The following is a 19,491-nucleotide window of genomic DNA, read 5'->3' on the forward strand; positions in this document are numbered from 1 at the left end:
ACAGTGGGGACGAACCCCCTTAAATTTTTCACTTTGTTATATTGCAGCCATTTGCTAAAATCATTTAAGTTCATTTTATTCCTCATTAATGTACACACAGCACCCCATATTGACAGAAAAACACAGAATTGTTGAAATTTTTGCAGATTTATTAGAAAAGAAAAACTGAAATATCACATGGTCCTATGTATTCAGACCCTTTGCTGTGACACTCATATATTTAGCTCAGGTGCTGTCCATTTCTTCTGATCTTCCTTGAGATGGTTCTACACCTTCATTTGAGTCCAGCTGTGTTTTGATACTGATTTGACTTGATTAGGAAAGCCACACACCTGTCTATATAAGACCTTACAGCTCACAGTGCATGTCAGAGCAAATGAGAATCATGAGGAACTGCCTGAAGAGCTCAGAGACAGAATTGTGGCAAGGCACAGATCTGGCCAAGGTTACAAAAAAAATCTGCTGCACTTAAGGTTCCTAAGAGCATAGTGGCCTCCATAATCCTTAAATGGAAGACGTTTGGGCGAGCAGAACCCTTCCTAGAGCTGGCCGTCCAGCCAAACTGAGCTATCGGGGGAGAAGAGCCTTGGTGTGAGAGGTAAAGAAGAACCCAAAGATCACTGTGGCTGAGCTCCAGAGATGCAGTCAGGAGATGGGAGAAAGTTGTAGAAAGTCAACCATCACTGCAGCCCTCCACCAGTCGGAGCTTTATGGCAGAGTGGCCCGACGGAAGCCTCTCCTCAGTGAAAGACACATAAAAGCCTGCATGGAGTTTGCTAAAAAACACCTGAAGGACTCCAAGATGGTGAGAAATAAGATTCTTTGGTCTGATGAGACCAAGATAAAACTTTTTGTCCTTAATTCTAAGCGGTATGTGTGGAGAAAACCAGGCACTGCTCATCGCCTGTCCAATACAGTCCCAACAGTGAAGCATGATGGTGGCAACATCATGCTGTGGGGGTGTTTTTCAGCTGCAGGGACAGGACGACTGGTTGCAATCGAGGGAAAGATGAATGCAGCCGAGTACAAGGATATCCTGGACGTGCTCAGGACCTCAGACTGGGCTGAAGGTTTACCTTCCAACAAGACAATGACCCCAAGCACACGGCTAAAATAACGAAGGAGTGGCTTCACAACAACTCTGTGACTGTTCCTGAATGGCCCAGCCAGAGCCCTGACTTAAACCCAATTGAGCATCTCTGGAGAAACCTAAAAATGGTTGTCCACCAACGTTTACCATCCAACCTGACAGAACTGGAGAGGATCTGCAAGAAGGAATGGCAGAGGATCCCCAAATCCAGGTGTGAAAAACTTGTTGCATCTTTCCCAAAAAGACTCATGGCTGTATTAGATCAAAAGCGTGCTTCTACTAACTACTGAGCAAAGGGTCCGAATACTTAGGACCATGTAATATTTCAGTTTTTCTTTCTTAACCACTTCAGCCCCGGAAGGATTTACCCCCTACCTGACCAGAGCACTTTTTGCGATTCGGCACTGCGTTGCTTTAAATGACAATTGCGCGGTTGTGCGTCGTGGCTCAGAAACAAAATTGACGCTCTTTTTTTCTCACAAATAGAGCTTTCTTTTGGTGGTATTTGATCACCTCCGCGATTTTTATTTTTTGCGCTATAAACAAAATAAGAGCGGCAATTTTGAAAAAATCGCATTTATGTTTTACTTTTTGCTATAATAAATATCCCCAAAAAATATTTAAAAAAACATTTTTTTTCCTCAGCTTAGGCCTATACGTATTCTTCTACATATTTTTGGTAAAAAAAATTGCAATAAGCGTTTATTGATTGGTTTGCACAAAAGTTATAGCGTTTACAAAATAGGGGATAGTTTTAATGGCATTTTTATCAAATTTTTTTTTTGACTAGTAATGGCGGCGATCAGCGATTTTTATCGGGACTGCGACATTATGGCGGACACATCGGACATTTTTTACACATTTTTTGGGACCATTGTCATTTATACAGCAATCAGTGCTATAAAAATGCACTGATTCCTGTGTAAATGACACTGGCAGTGAAGGGGTTAACCACTAGGGGGTGGGAAGGGGTTAAGTATGTCCTAGGGGAGTGATTCTAACTGTAGGGGGGATGGGCTGTGTGTGTCACTACACTGATCTCTGCTCCCTATGACAGGGAGCAGAGAACAGTGACACTGTCATTAGGCAGAATGGGGAGATGCTGTTTACAATGGCATCTCCCTGTTCGTCCTCTCCATGAGGCGATCACGGGTATCCCCGCGGCGATCGAGTCATCGGGACCCGCAACCCAACTCACGGAGATTGCGGCAGGCGAAAGTACGGGTACGTTACTTTGCGCAGCCGTGCCATTCTGCCGACATATATCTACAGAAACCGTTCGGGAACCGGTTGATAAATCTGCAAAAATGTCAACAATTCTGTGTTTTTCTGTCAATATGGGGTGCTGTGTGTACATTAATGAGGAAAAAAATGAACTGAAATGATTTTAGCAAATGGTTGCAATATAACAAAGAGTGAAAAATTTAAGGGGGTCTGAATACTTTCCATCCCCACTGTAGATTGCCCACATTAATACACCCTACCTCACAGGGAGGCTTGGTCTTCCCTGATTGTTTTAATGATTACATAGCCACCCAATTAGTCACAGCTGCCTGGTGGCTGATTCCAGATCTCACCAATCTGCTACACTTTTATGCCGTGTACACACGAGCAGACTTTTCGACCGGACTGGTCCGAAAGTCTATCCGAAGGACTTTCGGTGGACTTCTGACGGACTTTCCTAACGAACGGACTTGCCTACACACAATCACACCAAAGTCCGACGGATTCGTACGTGATGATGTACGACCGGACTAAAATAAGGAAGTTGATAGCCAGTAGCCAATAGCTTCTCTAGCGTCAGTTTTAGTCCGTCGGACTAGCATACAGACGAGCGGATTTTTTCGACCGGACTCGAGTTCGTCGTAAAGATTTGAAACCTGTTTTATTTCTAGGTCTGTCGGACTTTTGGGAAAAAAGTCCGCTGTAGCCCACACACGATCGAATTGTCCGCTGGATCAAGTCTGCCAGAAAGTCCGCTCGTGTGTATGCGGCATTAGAAGCTGCTGTGGTCAATTCCATAGAGGCCCTTAAATTTTTATTATTTAGAGGTCCCCATGCTCCTTACCAGTTAATACCTTCCATGATTACCACTCTAAGAGCCTTGAAGATGGGCTTGGCGTGCAAACGCTACTCCAAGATGGCAGTGTCACCAAACACTCCCTTGTGGCGCAATCCCTCCTTGCCCCAATTTCACATGCTTCCAGAGCTGCACACTTGAACCAAGTACAATATCCAATTGGCCTCTCAAATTGTTTCCGGCCAGTCATTGTTATCGTTGCCCCAACCCTCTTCTATCTACAATATCCCTACACACTATCAATTTCACTACCTTCAGCTCTCCCATGCCTTGAGCTATCAGTACTTACAATCTCCCATAATGCTTGTTCAATCTACTTTGGAACAGATACTCAGATCAGACTCAGATCAGACTGTGCAGAGAATACTGCATCTATACTCCCATCAAGTAACAACATCGTTACCTGCTCTAGAGGGACTTAGGGCTCGGTGGCAGTGGGACATATTAGATTTGGATAACGATGATTGGGATGATATCTGGGATCTCTCCTTTCAAACATTGGTCTCTCTGCGTGATGGATTGATACAATTTAAAATTGTCCATTGGGTATACTACACTCCTTACCGCCTACACGAAATGAACCCTTCGTGCCCGCCAGACTGCTGGCGGTGTGGGAGTGCCCCTGGAGATTTTTCAAACATTTTCTGGACATGTCCCACCATCACCAGATTCTGGGAGGAAGTGTTGTCACTAGTAAATGAAATGTCATCAGTCTCCATACATTTTTTTTAATGTATATCTGCTTACTGGGCTTGATAGAAAATATTGTTCGCACTGTGGCCGGACACACATGGGTTACTTTGCTTCTCTTCTATGCTAGAAAAGCGATAACTTTACACTGGAAAAAGCCCTCCCACTATCATATTTTGGAAGCAATTGGTGAAAAAATAGTCTACCATTGTAAAAGGATAAGTATTTCAATAGAGGTTGCCACAGGAAATATGACAAGATATTTTCTAAATGGCTGAACCCTCCACTGCTTCTGATATGTCCACAGGGTAATGTTTACCTCCTTTCACATTCTTTAATATTCTATATGTGACATCCCTCCCACGCAATACATACTTGTTTTAATTTGCAGTATTACTAGCGTTGTGAGTGTATAATGTCATTGGTGTGAGCCACACCTCCACATTCATAAAGGTAGCCCTCTAGTTGATTTTAAACCTTTGTCTGTTTATTTCATTGGCCCCTGCGTGGGTTAATCTCTTTGAATGTGTATTTTTGTTTTTTTGTTTTACTTGTTTTGTTGCACTCCTGTGACCTGTTTTCAGCCTTCTGCACTCCTGTGACCTGGTTGATGTCACTCAGCCGGTCCAGACGCTGGATCGATCCCGACCTTACAGTCAGGATCTCAACGAGACTGAGCCAGCCTTTCCTGCCTCTGCACACCTCAGCGCTCCAGTGAGTGCTGGAGGGACAGAGCAAAGAGCTGGTGGCTGACAGTCACAACTCCCTGCTCAAAGCGGAGGGGAGAACTGAGTGTTCAGCTGGGTTTAATCTCTCAGTTAATCTCTCAGTTCTCAGTGTAGAGGTGGCGGTGGACAGATGCAGCATTAGATCTAGTCTGCATCCACCTAGATAAGTATATATTTTTTCCTTTTTGAGAAACTCACACTACACTTTTAAGGATTAATAAATGTAATAAGACATTGCAAAATGCATACGTAGGCTGCAAATTGCAAATACTGTCTGTTTATCAGAGACTATTACAAACGGGTCACTGCCAGCACTTTCATCACCAAAAAGGAACATCTAGCAATAGGAGGCTGTCCTTGTATTTGGAAAAAATTAAACCCGACATTTTATTCAGAATCACTGCAGCAATACAAGTCATGGTCCTTTCTTTTTGGAGGTTGATGTTTCAGTTATGGAGACTGGAGCTCTAACAATCCTGCAACACTGTGGTTTGTTTCCAATATGTGTATGATGGCTGCAAAGATTCTTTTATTCTTTTGGAGACCATAGGGATGATTTACTAAAATGGGAGCGTGCAAAATCGGATGCAGCTCTGCATAGAAACCAATCAGCTTCCAGTTTTTATTGTCAAAGCTTAATTGAACAACCTGAAGTTAAAAGCTGATTGACTACCACTCCCTCGGGTTTTGTACTCTCCAGCTTTAGTAAATCAACTCCCATGACCTACTGGGGTTTATTTACTAAAACTGGAGAGTGCAAAATCAGGCTTACTTCTGAATAGAAAACAATCAGCTTCCAGATTTTATTGCCTAAGCAAGCTGAGGTTAGAAGCTGATTGGCTACCATGCATTGCTGCATCGGGCTCTGAGTGCACATGTTTTACTAAATTTACCCCACTGTGACATCTGCCCTGAATAATTTGTGATAATGTAAAGATCTATTTAGAGATTATATCCCTGTCAAGCCCAATAATTCATTAGGGCTATTCATTTTATGTCTGAGAACACAATCACATTTTGACCAATGTAGAAAATAACACCAAAGCCAAAGTTTTATCTTGTTCTTTCCTGTCTTATTATTCACTCCATAAGCCTCACTATGTTTATCTGATTTATATTCTGTCTGCTCTTCTCCTTTAAAAGGAATATATATCTATATGAAGACCTATGTACTAAAGCAGCTTTGTCTCAGGGTCTTAACATGGAATTGCAGGCAGCTCCAAGTTCCTGGTCATAGGTGTCCTAAAGACATTTGAGTTCATCTCTCACACTTACCTGTGAACTAACTGCAAAAATGGTGTTAATGACTTGTTGCAATGTGTACTATCGATGTACCAAATAGGGTTTGCTTCAGCATTGCCTTTGGCAATAAATACCTTTCAAGTGGTTTTCCATTTCTATGGCATTCCATACTCTATAATTTTTAAAAGGGGGTAATATTTACCCACTTCCCAAGAAATGGCTGTGAGGGGTGGAAAGAGTGGGTAAAGAACCAGCAGCACACAAGCACCTCCCATGGAAGACTACCAATTCTGCACTCTGGTATCTTTCACTATTGGCTGAGCACACTCTTCCTAGGTGATACGCATGTCAACTACTAGCCACAATACGGAACTGACTGCATGCACCTTGTAACTGTGGGGGAGATTTACTAAAACTGGAGTGTGCAAAATCTGGTGCAGCTCTGAATAGAAACCAATCAGCTTCCAGGTTTTATTGTCAAGCCTAAATGAACAAGCCGAAGTTAGAAGCTGATTGGCTATCATGCACGGCTACACCAGATTCTGAGTGTTCCAGTTTTAGTAAATCTCCCAGGCTGTCTGGTTACAGGTCTAATTTCTGCTTTTTGCACTGTGTATGACCTTATTTGATTTGATAATTTCTGAGTGCTAGAGCATTACTCAAAATTAGGGTGAGATTTCTGCACAGTCAATTTAACCAATGGTATTGGGTAGCAGGGCTGGTAGGCATGTCACAAAGCGTTCCACACATTATCCTGATGACTGTCAGTAACACATTCCTGTGTATAATACAGTGTTCTAGGCTGCTATCCTACAAGTACAATCTAGCTAGGTCATCATTAGCTGTCACTACTGTGTTACAGCTGTCACTGTTTGAACATTTTTTACTGTGCACTTACAGTTCACCTACCCTGGATCCATACACCTAGAACTGCTAGCAGTATATTACTGTTCTACCTGTTGGTTGTCTGTGCACTAGAGAAGGTGGGTGAACTGTCTGTGTTCCCCAGACTTTCAGTATCTTGTGTGTGTTGTGTGTTAGTGTGATATCAGTCTTGCTAGTCGACTAAGGTAGAAAGTGGTGGCACAAAACATTAATTCTAAAAAAACAGGAACTATGTGCTCAGAATATGATCATTGCTTGCTATTGGTCTAAATTGTGGTTGCAAACAAGCTGGATTGGCATACATCACAATTATGATAAGGTATAGGCTTTGGAAGATAAAGTTGATTGTGAATTGTGGCAAACCCTAGGGCCATACCCTGAGAATTCTACATCATAACATCCAAACCTCTTGTGGAGGTTCCTAGAAAAGACCAGCCACTCCTTAGATAGTGTCCAGGGAAGCCTTTAGCATCTCAAATCCAAGAAAAAATAAAATGTAGACATTCACCTAAAATTCCTACCTGTCACTATAGTCCTGTACTCTGTGGCTGAATTTCTGTCTTCAATCCTTGCTACTTCAAATTTACTCCTGGAAGTTATACACAGTACATTACTTTATTTCAACCACATTTTTGTAACTTCTGTGTTGGGTAGTTGTGAAATGTGTTCTGTTGATGAAATATACTGTAAAAATAATAAGTGAAAATCAGTATTTCAAAATTGGTTATCCGTTGCTTTAAGTCACATTGTTTCTCCTACAGGGACAGTATGAGTGCCGAAGGCTCTATAGAGGATGAACCACTAAGGATACGTGATTCCCCAACATTACCAGAGGAATCAGAGCATTCTAGGAATGCAGTGAATGATGAATCAAATGAAGGTCAGCCTTGAGAAAGTAACTCTAATTTAAACCACCGATTATTGACTTGTATAAAAAAACTATGTGATAATATGTAGTGCCACCCCCAGAGGGGCCATTAGAAATGACTTAGGTCTCTCTTATCTGTTCAGAGGCTGCTAGTTCCAGGTAGCAATTCCAGAGCACACTGAAAAACATAGACTCTGTCTAGGGGATGTCTTTTTGTAGATTTATTGCTTTAATTAAACAGGAGAGAGGGATGCAGGGATGAGGGGTGCAGGACACTCCAAAATGCCAGGAAGTACAGGAGGACAAATTCTCAAGCAAAAATCATTTTAGCAGCAGTCTTAAATATTGCTAAAGGTAGAGGGGACAGCCAGTCCATCTGAAACTCTGGAAAAGCAGTCGCAGTTCCTACAGCAACCTCTAGGATTATAACCCCCAGAACATAGGCACACCTGGAGACCTAGGCAAAAAGGTCCTACTCCCAATGTCCAAGGACAGCAGTCTCTAACCAGCTTCGATGCAACACTCTTTAGTGAAAATGGGGTCTTCTCTAGCTCAGCTCCTTAAGGTAGTGTACTCCAGCAAATGTCTTTAAATCCAACTTCCTCCAAGTCCTCAGCCAGGCACATGCTGAGACCTATCAGCTCCTTAGCAACACAGCTACTTCCAAGGCCAGGAGAGAGCACTGAACAAGCTTCCCAAACATGTATCTTCTCCTCAGCCACCATGGGAGCATATAAATATGGTCAGATAAATATTCACCCAAATAGCACGCAATTGTGCTGCAAGTTTGAACATGACTTGCTAAGCTTTTGCTAGACTTGCCAGGCTTTGCAAGTTTGTTGCACAATTGCAGCAAATCTGCATTGCATTACTCCAGATCAACTTTCTTTGCAAACATTCTCTAAGTCTGTACAAAGAATTACGAGAAATTAGGGAACTTTAAAGGTGCAAGTAGACACAAATATATTTAAAAATCTTCAACATTTATTTTACATTACATCGTTAAAATTCATCTGATAAAATTAATGGGTTCAACAAGCACATACCATATATACTCAAGTATAAGCCAATCCGAATATAAGCCGAGGCACCTACTTTTACCACAAAAAATGGGAAAATTTATTGACTAGAGGTTAAGCCGAGGGTGAGAATGCAGCAGCTACTGTAAGTGGAAAAGAGGGTCAACAATGTCCATCTGCATGCCTCTGTCTCATGCCTCTGTCTCAGCCTCATGCCTCTGTCTCAGCCTCATGCCTCTGCCTCTGCCTCATGCCTCTGTCTCATGCCTCTGTCTCAGCCTCATGCCTCTGTCTCAGCCTCATGCCTCTGTCTCAGCCTCATGCCTCTTTCTCAGCCTCATGCCTCTGCCTTATGCCTCTTTCTCAGCCTCATGCCTCTGTCTCAGCCTCATGCCTCTTTCTCAGCCTCATGTCTCATGCCTCTGTCTCAAGTACCTTGATCGGCATTGTGCTGGCGTTATCTCCTGGTGCTGTGCCCATCTGCAGTCTTATCCCCTGGAACTGTGATACATTCAGTCTAATCGGCGGCCATGCAGTGTAACCAAGCGCCGCCTCCTCCTCGTCATCCTCCGTGTCCTCCTCCGTGACGGAACACTGACTCAGTTTCCCAGCAGTGAGTCAACATTTAGTCTATCACAGACGAGGAGGAGGCGGCGCTTGGTTACACTGAATGGCCGCAGATTAGACTGAATGTATCACAGCGCCGGGGGATAAGACTGCAGATGGGCACAGTGCCAGGAGATAACGTTGGCACAACGCCGATCAAGGGGCATGAGAAAGAGGCATGAGGCTGAAGCATGGCATGCGATTAGGCTGAATGTATCACAGTGCCGGGGGATTAGGCTGCAGAGGAGGACTTGAGTTTAAGCTGAGGGGGGCATTTTCAGCACAAAAAAATGTGCTGAAAAACTGGGCTTATATTCGAGTATATACGGTATATCACATTTCATGTGAAAACTGATGCTTCCACTCGACATATTTCGCCAAATTTATTACACAGGTTCTTCAGGAGTATATGCATCAATCTAATAGAACAGTAAAAGATTTAAAAGAAATTTATACTTTTTATACATAAACAAACTTTAATAATATATACAAATTTTTTTTTGCAAAATTTAGAAAAAAAAGAACAAATAAAACTTTCCGTTACATTGTGCATCCAGCTAAATATTGGAAAATTCATGATCAATATAATTATTGTTACATACCAGTTATATTTGTTTGATGGTAATTGACACCCATACATTAATGGTCTGGACAGCTGAATAGGCAGCCACAAAAGGGATAAAGGGTCCAAGCTATATATAAAATATTCAAAATCACACTTAGAGCATGAATATATCCGTACTCGATATAATTCTAACATGAGTACATAGGGTGTGAACTTACAAGGAATCTTGAATTAATGAACCTCGGGAGCAAGCTGAGACTTGATTTAAATATTTGTCTGGATTATCCAAACCCGTAAGGTATGAGGATTCACAGACCTAAACAAAAATGTGTTAAGTATTAACAGAGACATATGCTGCTATTATTAATGATTACATTTGCTTTTTATAGATTGTATATGTATATCTCTCAATAATGCTGGTATGTGCTAACTGATTCATCTCCACCCAAAAACTGAAACACTGCTATCTGCTTTTGTTATGTGTCTTTAATAATACTGGTATGTTATCTTACTTAACTGTCTGTAGACCTGTCCACATTACAATGCTTTATTATCTCCCTTGTCTTACCCAAAATTATGGCCTGTTTAACTTCAGTGCCCTCTTGCTAGTCTGTTTCTGAAGTAAGAATTTTGCCCTGTTAACCAGCCAAGCTTTATTACCTCCTGAGTGATAATTGAAATCCACCCACACCCCACCCCTATCAGTATAAATATAAGCTTCTTTTGGGGGAAGCATTTGAAGGGGGCACACATTTGCAACTAGGGCTCTTTCTCAAAGTGGGCTATTTCTATAAGTGGGAGCACTGCTGACTCTGCACTTCAGCGAATTCAGCGGAAGCAAAGGGACACAAGAAAAAACTTTGAAAAACACCAGACAGACATCAGGTGACCTTGTTTACCCCTTTAGCTCTTTCTCCTTGTAACATGCATTCTCAACCACTCCTTTTGACAACTCTGTCCTTTATCCTAAAACTATCTCTCCTTCACCCCTCTTCTCCCCCCCCCACAGCATATATACAGTGGGGACGGAAAGTATTCAGACCCCCTTACATTTTTCACTCTTTGTTACATTGCAGCCATTTGCTAAAATAATTTAAGTTCATTTTTTTTCCTCATTAATGTACACACAGCACCCCATATTGACAGAAAAACACAGAATTGTTGACATTTTTGCAGATTTATTAAAAAAGAAAAACTGAAATATCACATGGTCCTAAGTATTCAGACCCTTTTCTGTGACAGGTGCTGTCCATTTCTTCTGATCATCTTTGAGATGGTTCTACACCTTCATTTGAGTCCAGCTGTGTTTGATTATACTGATTGGCCTTGATTAGGAAAGCCACACACCTGTCTATATAAGACCTTACAGCTCACAGTGCATGTCAGAGCAAATGAGAATCATGAGGTCAAAGGAACTGCCTGAAGAGCTCAGAGACAAAATTGTGGCAAGGCACAGATCTGGCCAAGGTTACAAAAAAATGTTGCTGCACTTAAGGTTCCTAAGAGCACAGTGGCCTCCATAATCCTTCAATGGAAGATGTTTGGGACCACCAGAACCCTTCCTAGAGCTGGCCATCCAGCCAAACTGAGCTATCGGGGGAAAAGAGCCTTGGTGAGAGAGGTAAAGAAGAACCCAAAGATCACTGTGGCTGAGCTCCAGAGATGCAGTCGGGAGATGGGAGAAAGTTGTAGAAAGTCAACCATCACTGCAGCTCTCCACCAGTCAGGGCTTTATGGCAGAGTGGCCCGACAGAAGCCTCTCCTCAGTGCAAGACACATGAAAGCCCGCATGGAGTTTGCTAAAAAACACCTGAAGGACTCCAAGATGGTGAGAAATAAGATTCTCTGGTCTGATGAGACCAAGATAGAACTTTTTGGCCTTAATTCTAAGCGGTATGTGTGGAGAAAACCAGGCACTGCTCATCACCTGTCCAATACAGCCCCAACAGTGAAGCATGGTGGTGGCAGCATCATGTTGTGGGGGTGTTTTTCAGCTGCAGGGACAGGACGACTGGTTGCAATAGAGGGAAAGATGAATGCGGACAAGTACAGGGATATCCTGGACGAAAACCTTCTCCAGAGTGCTCAGGACCTCAGACTGGGCCGAAGGTTTACCTTCCAACAAGACAATGACCCTAAGCACACAGCTAAAATAACGAAGGAGTGGCTTCACAACAACTCCGTGACTGTTCTTGAATGGCCCAGCCAGAGCCCTGACTTAAACCCAATTGAGCATTCTGGAGAGACCTAAAAATGGCCGTCCACCAACGTTTACCATCCAACCTGACAGAACTGGAGAGGATCTGCAAGGAGGAATGGCAGAGGATCCCCAAATCCAGATGTGAAAAACTTGTTGCATCTTTCCCAAAAAGACTCATGGCTGTATTAGATCAAAAGGGTGCTTCTACTAAATACTGAGCAAAGGGTCTGAATACTTAGGACCATGTGATATTTCAGTTTTTCTTTTTTAATAAATCTGCAAAAATGTCAACAATTCTGTGTTTTTCTGTCAATATGGGGTGCTGTGTGTACATTAATGAGGAAAAAAAAGAACTTACACGATTTTAGCAAATGGCTGCAATATACAAAGAGTGAAAAATTTAAGGGGGTCTGAATACTTTCCGTCCCCACTGTATATCACCCTCACTTCTGTCCTCTCCTTATTACTGCAACCACCAACTCCTGCTAATTCTAAATCCACACACACTAAAAATCTCCAAGACCCTGAGGCATGTCCCTTCATATAAATCCCATTCCCATATTACCTCCCTCACCCTCCTGCTTCTCCAAACCTCTGGAGGTATATCCCCAAACCCCGGGCCTCCATCATTTAACTGTTCCCCATGCACCCATCACCCTGCACCCTCTGGCAGCAGCCACAATCAACACAATTTTAGTTCCCATTTCTATTCTTCCTATGACCAGACTCCCTTTCTCTTGTGCCCTTTGGAACTCCCGCTCTATCTGCAACAAACTCACCTCTCTCCATGACTTCTCTATTGCCAACTCATTTAACCTACTTGCCATTACCGAAACCTAGCTCCACGGATCCGACACTGTGTCTTCTGCTGCCCTTTCCCATGGAGGTCTTCTCTGGACTCACTCCCCCAGATCCAGTGGACGTAAGGGAGGAGGTGTCGGAATCCTTCTAGCCCCACATAGCACCTTTCAGGTACTTCAGCCACTTCCCTCTCTGTCACTCCCCTCTTTCGAAGCACACTGCATTCGTCTTTTCACTCCAATCTCTCTAAGGATAGCCATGATCTACAGGCCCCCTGGACCAGTATCAACCTTTCTTGATGACTTCTCTGCCTGGATACCCTACTTTCTTTCCTTTGAAATTCTCACAATCATTCTCGGGGACTTCAACATCCCTATTAAAGCGGAGGTTCACACAAAAATTGAACCTCCGCTTTTCAGAACCCTCCCCCCTCCGTTGTCACATTTGGCACGTTTCAGGGGGGAGGGGGGGTGCAGATACCTGCCTAAGACCGGTATTTGCACCCACTTCCAGCATAGACTCCCACGGGAGTATATGCCTCTTCCCATCCCCACCACGCTGTCTGCTGGGACACACACGGGTCCCAGAGACAGTGGGGACCAGTTAGGAAGCGCAGCGCGACTCACGCATGCGCAGTAGGGAACCGGGAAGTGAAGCCGCAGTGCTTCACTTCCTGATTCCCTTACAGAGAATGGCGGCGGCAGCACCCGAGGACCGAGGGACAATTCAGTCTCGGGTGCCGACATCGCTGGACCCTGGGACAGGTGAGTGTCCTTATTTTAAAAGTCAGCAGCTGCAGTATTTGTAGCTTCTGACTTTTAAATTTTTTTTTTTTCGCAGGACTCCCTCTTTAATACTAACACTCCTGCCCCTTCCAAACTTCTCAGCCTAACCTCCTCCTTTGACCTGAAGCAGTGGATACATGCTCCTACTCACTCTGAAGGCAATACCCTTGACCTCATTTTCTCTCACCTTTGCACTCCATGCAACCTCTCTAACTATCCATTCCCTCTCTCTGATCACCACCTTATTAGTTTCACACTCTCCCTCTCCTCCACCTCCTCTCCCTCCAACCGCCTAAAAGTTACCCGCAGAAACCTACGTCATCTCAACCCTTCTCTTCTCTACACTGCTATCGACGACCTCTATGACAAAATCTCACCCCTATCCTGCACCAACCTAGCCACTTCTGTCTACAACGCTTCACTTCTAGCCTCATTGGACTCACTGGCCCCCCTCATTACACACAGAATCAGGCCCCGACCCCTTCAACCTTGGCAAACAGATGATACTAGAAGTCTGAAAAAACGTAGTCGTGCTCATGAGCGCCTGTGGCGTAAGACTAAGTCTCAGAGAGATTTCAACCAATATAAATCTGCCCTCCAAAAATACAGTTCCAGCCTCTCTGCCAAGCAGACCTATTTTATCATTTTCATTAGCAACTTATCATCCAGTCCCCTTCAACTCTTCTCTACCTTCAACTCTCTACTTCGTCCTCCACCCGCCAACTCACTCACTGCCCAGGAGATTGCCAATCACTTCAAACAGAAGATTGATACAATTTGCACGGAGATCTTTACTGTTCCCATACCCTCCACACTTTACACAATCATTACTTCCCTCTTTCAACCCCACCACTATAGACGAGGCTACTAAACTACTTGGTAATGTCCACCTTACCACCTGCCTCTGGATCCTGTTCCCTCACAAATGCTACATTCACCCTCTGGCTCTATGCTACACTCTCTAACCCACATCTTCAATCTCTCCCTCTCTTCTGGTATCTTCCCCAGCTCTCTAAAACATGCAGACCCATACTGGACCCACCCACTATTCTGTACTCCAACTCCTGGACCTCTTTGCTGCCTTCAATATGGTTGACCACCCCCTCCTCAAAAAAAACTCCATGCCTTTGGTCTCCGTGACTCTACTCTTCGCTGGTTCTCTTCCTACTTATCCAACCGCACCTTTAGCGTTTCTTACAACTCTACTTCCTCCTCTCCTCTTCCTTTCTCTGTTGGGGTCCCCCAAGGTTCTGTTCTTGGACCTCTCCTATTTTCAATCTACACCTCCTCCCTGGGTCAACTAATAGCCTCCCATGGCTTCCAAAACCACCTATACGCTGACGACACCCAAATTTATTTCTCTACCCCTCAGCTCACTCCCTCTGTCTCCTCACGTATCACTAATTTACTATCAGATATATCAGTCTGGATGTCACACCACTTCCTCAAACTCAATCTATCCAAAACCGAACTTATAATTTTTCCTCCCCCATATGCCCCTTCCCCTGATCTCTCATATGCCCCTTTCCCCTGATCTCTCTGTTTAAAATCGATAGCACAATTATAAGCCCATCCCCACATGCCAAGGTTCTAGGTGTAGTCCTAGACTCTGAACTCTCCTTCAAGCAACACTTCCAATCACTGTCCAAATCCTGCCGCCTCAACCTCCGCAACATCCAAAATACGCCCCTTTCTAACCAATGACACAACAAAGCTCTTAATTCACTCACTGGTCATCTCTCGCCTCGACTACTGCAACTCCCTTCTCATTGGCTTACCTCTACATAGTCTATCACCTCTTCAATCCATCATGAATGCTGCTGCCAGACTCATCCACCTTACCAATCGCTCTGTGTCTGCCACTTCTCTCTGTCAATCCCTCCACTGGCTTCCGCTCGGCCAAATAATTAAATTCAAAATACTAACAACAACATACAAAGCCATCCACAATTTCGCCCCCAGCTACATCACTAGCCTAGTCTCTAAATACCAACCTACTCGTTCTCTTCGTTCCTCTCAAGACCTCCTGCTCTCTAGCTCCCTCGTCACCTCCTCCCATGCTTGCCTCCAGGACTTTTCCAAAGCCTCTCCAATCCTATGGAATGCCCTACCCCAATCTGTCCGCTTATCTCCTACTTTATTAGCTTTTAGACGATCCCTGAAAACCCTTCTCTTCAGAGAAGCCTACCCTACCCACACCTAACAACTGTATTTTCATTTTCTCCATCAGCTCATCCCCCACAGTTATTACCTTTTTGTTTCCACTTGACCCTCCCTTCTAGATTGTAAGCTCTAATGAGCAGGGCTCTCTGATCCCTCCTGTATTGATTTGTATTATAAGTGTACTGTCTGCCCTAATGTTGTAAAGCGCTGCGCAAACTGTTGGCGCTATATAAATCCTGTATAATAATAATAATAATAATCTCTGATGGGGTAGCTATGTTTGTCATCAGCAACCTCGGTTGCAAGGCATACCCAGTATCATTACCCGCTCCAGGATCAATAAACTACTCGGTTAAAATTCTTGTAAGTAGCAATGCATAATCAAAAGTCTCTCAACTTACTATGTTTGTATCCTGTTTGCTTGCTTCCTCGTGGCCGGCCTATTTAACCCCTCCACACCACTCGATGTGTGACGTCAAGAGCGGCGTGCGGATGCTCGAGATCCCCTAGCGCATGCGCCCTCCAGTGTCTCGGCAACCGAGAGCGAGGCTTGGAGAAAACTAAGCCTCACTATCAGAGCTATGGCAGGAAGAGGCCGCGTCAAGCTCAAGGCTGAAGCCGCACCTCCACCTATGTGTCCGTCTGACAAAGGACATTCCGCAGGACCTACCCCGCATGATTGAAAACAGGACAGATGCTGCATAATGATGATTCTCTAAGTCTGCTGCAAGTTCTGGTTCAGTTATGTTGTGCAATAGTCACCCCACCACAGGGGTCACTGTGACTTGCAGAGCTCTTGCTGTAGACTCACCACTGCAACTTTGCTCTTGCTAGAGACCTGCCATGCAAATTTGCTACAAATTGGAAAAGTGTCAGCTACAACTTGCCTGAGTACCTCAGTCCCTGTCTGGAGCCTAACGCCCCGGGGGATCAGGGTAAGGTCCTTCCCTAGTGGAGGACTCTGTACACCCGTTGCACGTTTTTGTGTTTCACTCTTTATGTGTGGGCACTTTTTTTTGGCACCGGGTGGAAGTTTTTGAGGTGTGTTTTGCACGCCACTGGCTTTTCGATAGAGCTACAACTTGCGCTTCAAGTGCTCTGCAAGTGTACAACTTTCCAGTGAAAATGTGCAGCAATTTAAAAAGACTTACAATTCAACACTGACACAAATTTGTGGCATGTTATCCTTACTATCTGGGCATAGCCTAATGGCTGACATTCCTACTCTATTTCTGAAAGCTTCTTCCAGGGGCAGGCAGGAGCAATCAACCATAGGGCTTAGGGAGACCAGACCCAAAAACAAATTGCTGCTCAACTGAGTACAGCAGAGCCCAAAATTACATTTAACCAGACTAGGGCAGGACACGACAATATATATATATTAAAATACTGTTTCAGATTTGCTTTGATAATTTGTAAGCATTTGGACAGCATTACTTGTTTCTCAGACACTGGGATAACACTTTTAATGGAGAGTGGATATTGCTATCTACACTATTGTCACGGTCTGGGATCAGGCTTGGAGGTCAGCGGCTGTAGGTTCATGAATATGCAGCTACTATATATTTACAAGCAGTTTCCCCACAGGCTCACCTAAAGCAAAGCACAGGGTCTAAGCACTAGAAGAGCTCCTGATGGTGGAGATGGGTTTTGCTTTGTTCTAATGCCAGGTTCAGGTTGTGGCCCTCTGGATTTCCCAGTGGGAAAAATCAAGTGGGGGTCAGGCAGCAGATGAGGCACATAAGGAACAAGCAGAAGTGTAGTCGATGAACATGCCAAAAGCATTAGCTTGATGGGATGAGACAGAGGCGCAGTCGATGAACAATCCAAGGTCACTAAGGAGTAGTAGCTGGATGAGACTAGATGGAAGCGTAGTCAATGAACAAGCCAAGGGTCAATAGCGAGTAATAGTAAAGATAAGGACAGCAGCAGAAACATGGCTTAAATCAGGAAGTTCATGGGAAGAACAAAGAGTTTGAGGTTCACCAGAAACAAGATACAAGACAAGGCTGTCCAAGGGCACAGGCAAGGAGCTTTCCAGCATCTCAGGTGGAACAGTGAGAGGAGCTACAGCTAGACAACACAGAGGTCCTGGGTTCAGATACAGACTGATGAGGCGATTGAAGAATGCAATTGAAAGAAAGGCTGTTGACATGACTTTCACAGGTCATGGGACTGGGCTTTGCTACCGACTTTTTGTTTCCTATTCTTTCATTCAGAAAGTGTGCCCCTGTATATTAATGAATCACTGCTCTTTTGTCTGGGGACAGTCATAAAGCAGAGCAATACTTACCTTATTCCTTGCTCCAATGGCAGATATCATTCTTCCTTTCTTCTCTCCAAGAATGTGGGGAATGCCCTTGACAATTGACATGATCAGGTACAGCGAAGGACTGGGAGGTTGCTTACCTGCATTATTTGGCTGCATGATCAGGAGAGTTCAGGAACTTTAGGAACTTAATGTGTACAGTCTGTGTGAAAGAAGGGGAAGGGGAAACATGACTGAAACCTTTAAATACATCAAGGGTATGAATAAGGTTCAGAAAGGCAATATTTTCAATATGATGTCAAGATCAAGAACACAGGACATGACCTCAAACTAGCAGGAGGAAAGTTCAAAACTAATCTTAGAAAGTATTATTTTGCTGAAAGAGTGGTTGACAGTCAGTCAACAGTAAGTTCAATCATGCTTGGGACAAACAGATCTATACTCAGAAAAAAAAGGGAGATGGGGACACCCTAATTTTTTAAAGATGAGTATAATTAGACTTTAAAGCTTAACTCCAAGCAGATAATAAAATATTTTCATTGAATCCAGTTATTCCTGGAAAACATCTAATGCCCCGTACACACGATCGGATTTTCCGACGGAAAATGTGTGATAGGACCTTGTTGTCGGAAATTCCGACCTTGTGTAGGCTCCATCACACATTTTCCATCGAATTTTCCGACACACAAAGTTTGAGAGCAGGCTATAAAATTTTCCGACAACAAAATCCGTTGTCGGAAATTCCGATCGTGTGTACACAAATCCGACGGACAAAGTGCCACGCATGCTGAGAACAAATAAAGAGATGAAAGCTATTGGCTACTGCCCTGTTTATAGTCCCAATGTACATGTTTTACGTCACCGCGTTTAGAACGATCGGATTTTCCGACAACTTTGTGTGACCGTGTGTATGCAAGACAAGTTTGAGCCAACATCCGTTGGAAAAAATCCTAGGATTTTGTTGTCGGAATGGCCGAACAAAGTCCGACCGTGTATACGGGGCATTAGTCTGGCTTTGTATTAGCTTTCTATAAATGTCTGCACAGAAGGATTCATACAAGGCAGGAAGGGGTAGCAGTGTGATCCAATAAACGTCCATTGTATTACACAGCATTGCCAACTGATTAACACAAAGAGGTTGCTGACAGCATAGGGGAGTAAAGCCTGGTACACACTATCAGTTTTTTTTCTGTTCAACCCAGCGGGTTAGAACGAAAAAAAAAAAATGTTGGCTTCGGTCAGAGCCGCTATACTAACTATACAAAGTTAGTACAGCTATCTTCCCAGCAGAGCTGTTGTGTTCTGACAGGGGGACAGCCCCCCCCCACCAGAACACTCCAATCAGTGAAGTGGTGATCAGGAGTCAGTTGGCTGCTGGTTTTCCAGCTTGCACGTCCGACAGAAGCTGGCCAAACTGACGGCTTCTGTCAGACAGACCGACATACACACGGGCCGAGTGTAGGCTGTTTATTTTTTAACCGTCCGATGTCTCCCGACATT

The 19,491-nt window shown here is 43.9% G+C and overlaps 2 protein-coding genes across 5 annotated transcripts in view; one reads left to right on the forward strand and one right to left on the reverse strand.

Moving 5' to 3' along the window:
* The window catches only part of NOD2 (nucleotide binding oligomerization domain containing 2), a 235,854-nt gene extending 226,657 nt beyond the window's left edge, over positions 1 to 9,197 (reverse strand). For 2 of the 4 annotated variants that reach the window (XM_073604982.1, XM_073604986.1), the window contains exons 1-2: positions 9,038 to 9,197; positions 7,237 to 7,399 (exon numbers count right to left, since the gene is read on the reverse strand). The gene's annotated coding sequence lies outside the window, so the exon portion shown is untranslated. The remainder of the gene's footprint in view (positions 1 to 7,236; positions 7,400 to 9,037) is intronic. The other 2 variants (XM_073604984.1, XM_073604985.1) reach the window with 2 other exon arrangements.
* Positions 1 to 19,491, forward strand: part of SNX20 (sorting nexin 20) — a 64,470-nt gene that overhangs the window by 4,030 nt on the left and 40,949 nt on the right. The window contains exon 2 of the mRNA XM_073604987.1: positions 7,477 to 7,595. Coding sequence (XP_073461088.1) covers positions 7,484 to 7,595 — 112 coding nt within the window. The 5' untranslated portion in view covers positions 7,477 to 7,483. The remainder of the gene's footprint in view (positions 1 to 7,476; positions 7,596 to 19,491) is intronic.

The sequence above is a fragment of the Aquarana catesbeiana genome, linkage group LG11, assembly GCF_042186555.1.
Source record: "Aquarana catesbeiana isolate 2022-GZ linkage group LG11, ASM4218655v1, whole genome shotgun sequence".
Classification (NCBI taxonomy): Eukaryota; Metazoa; Chordata; class Amphibia; order Anura; family Ranidae; genus Aquarana; species Aquarana catesbeiana.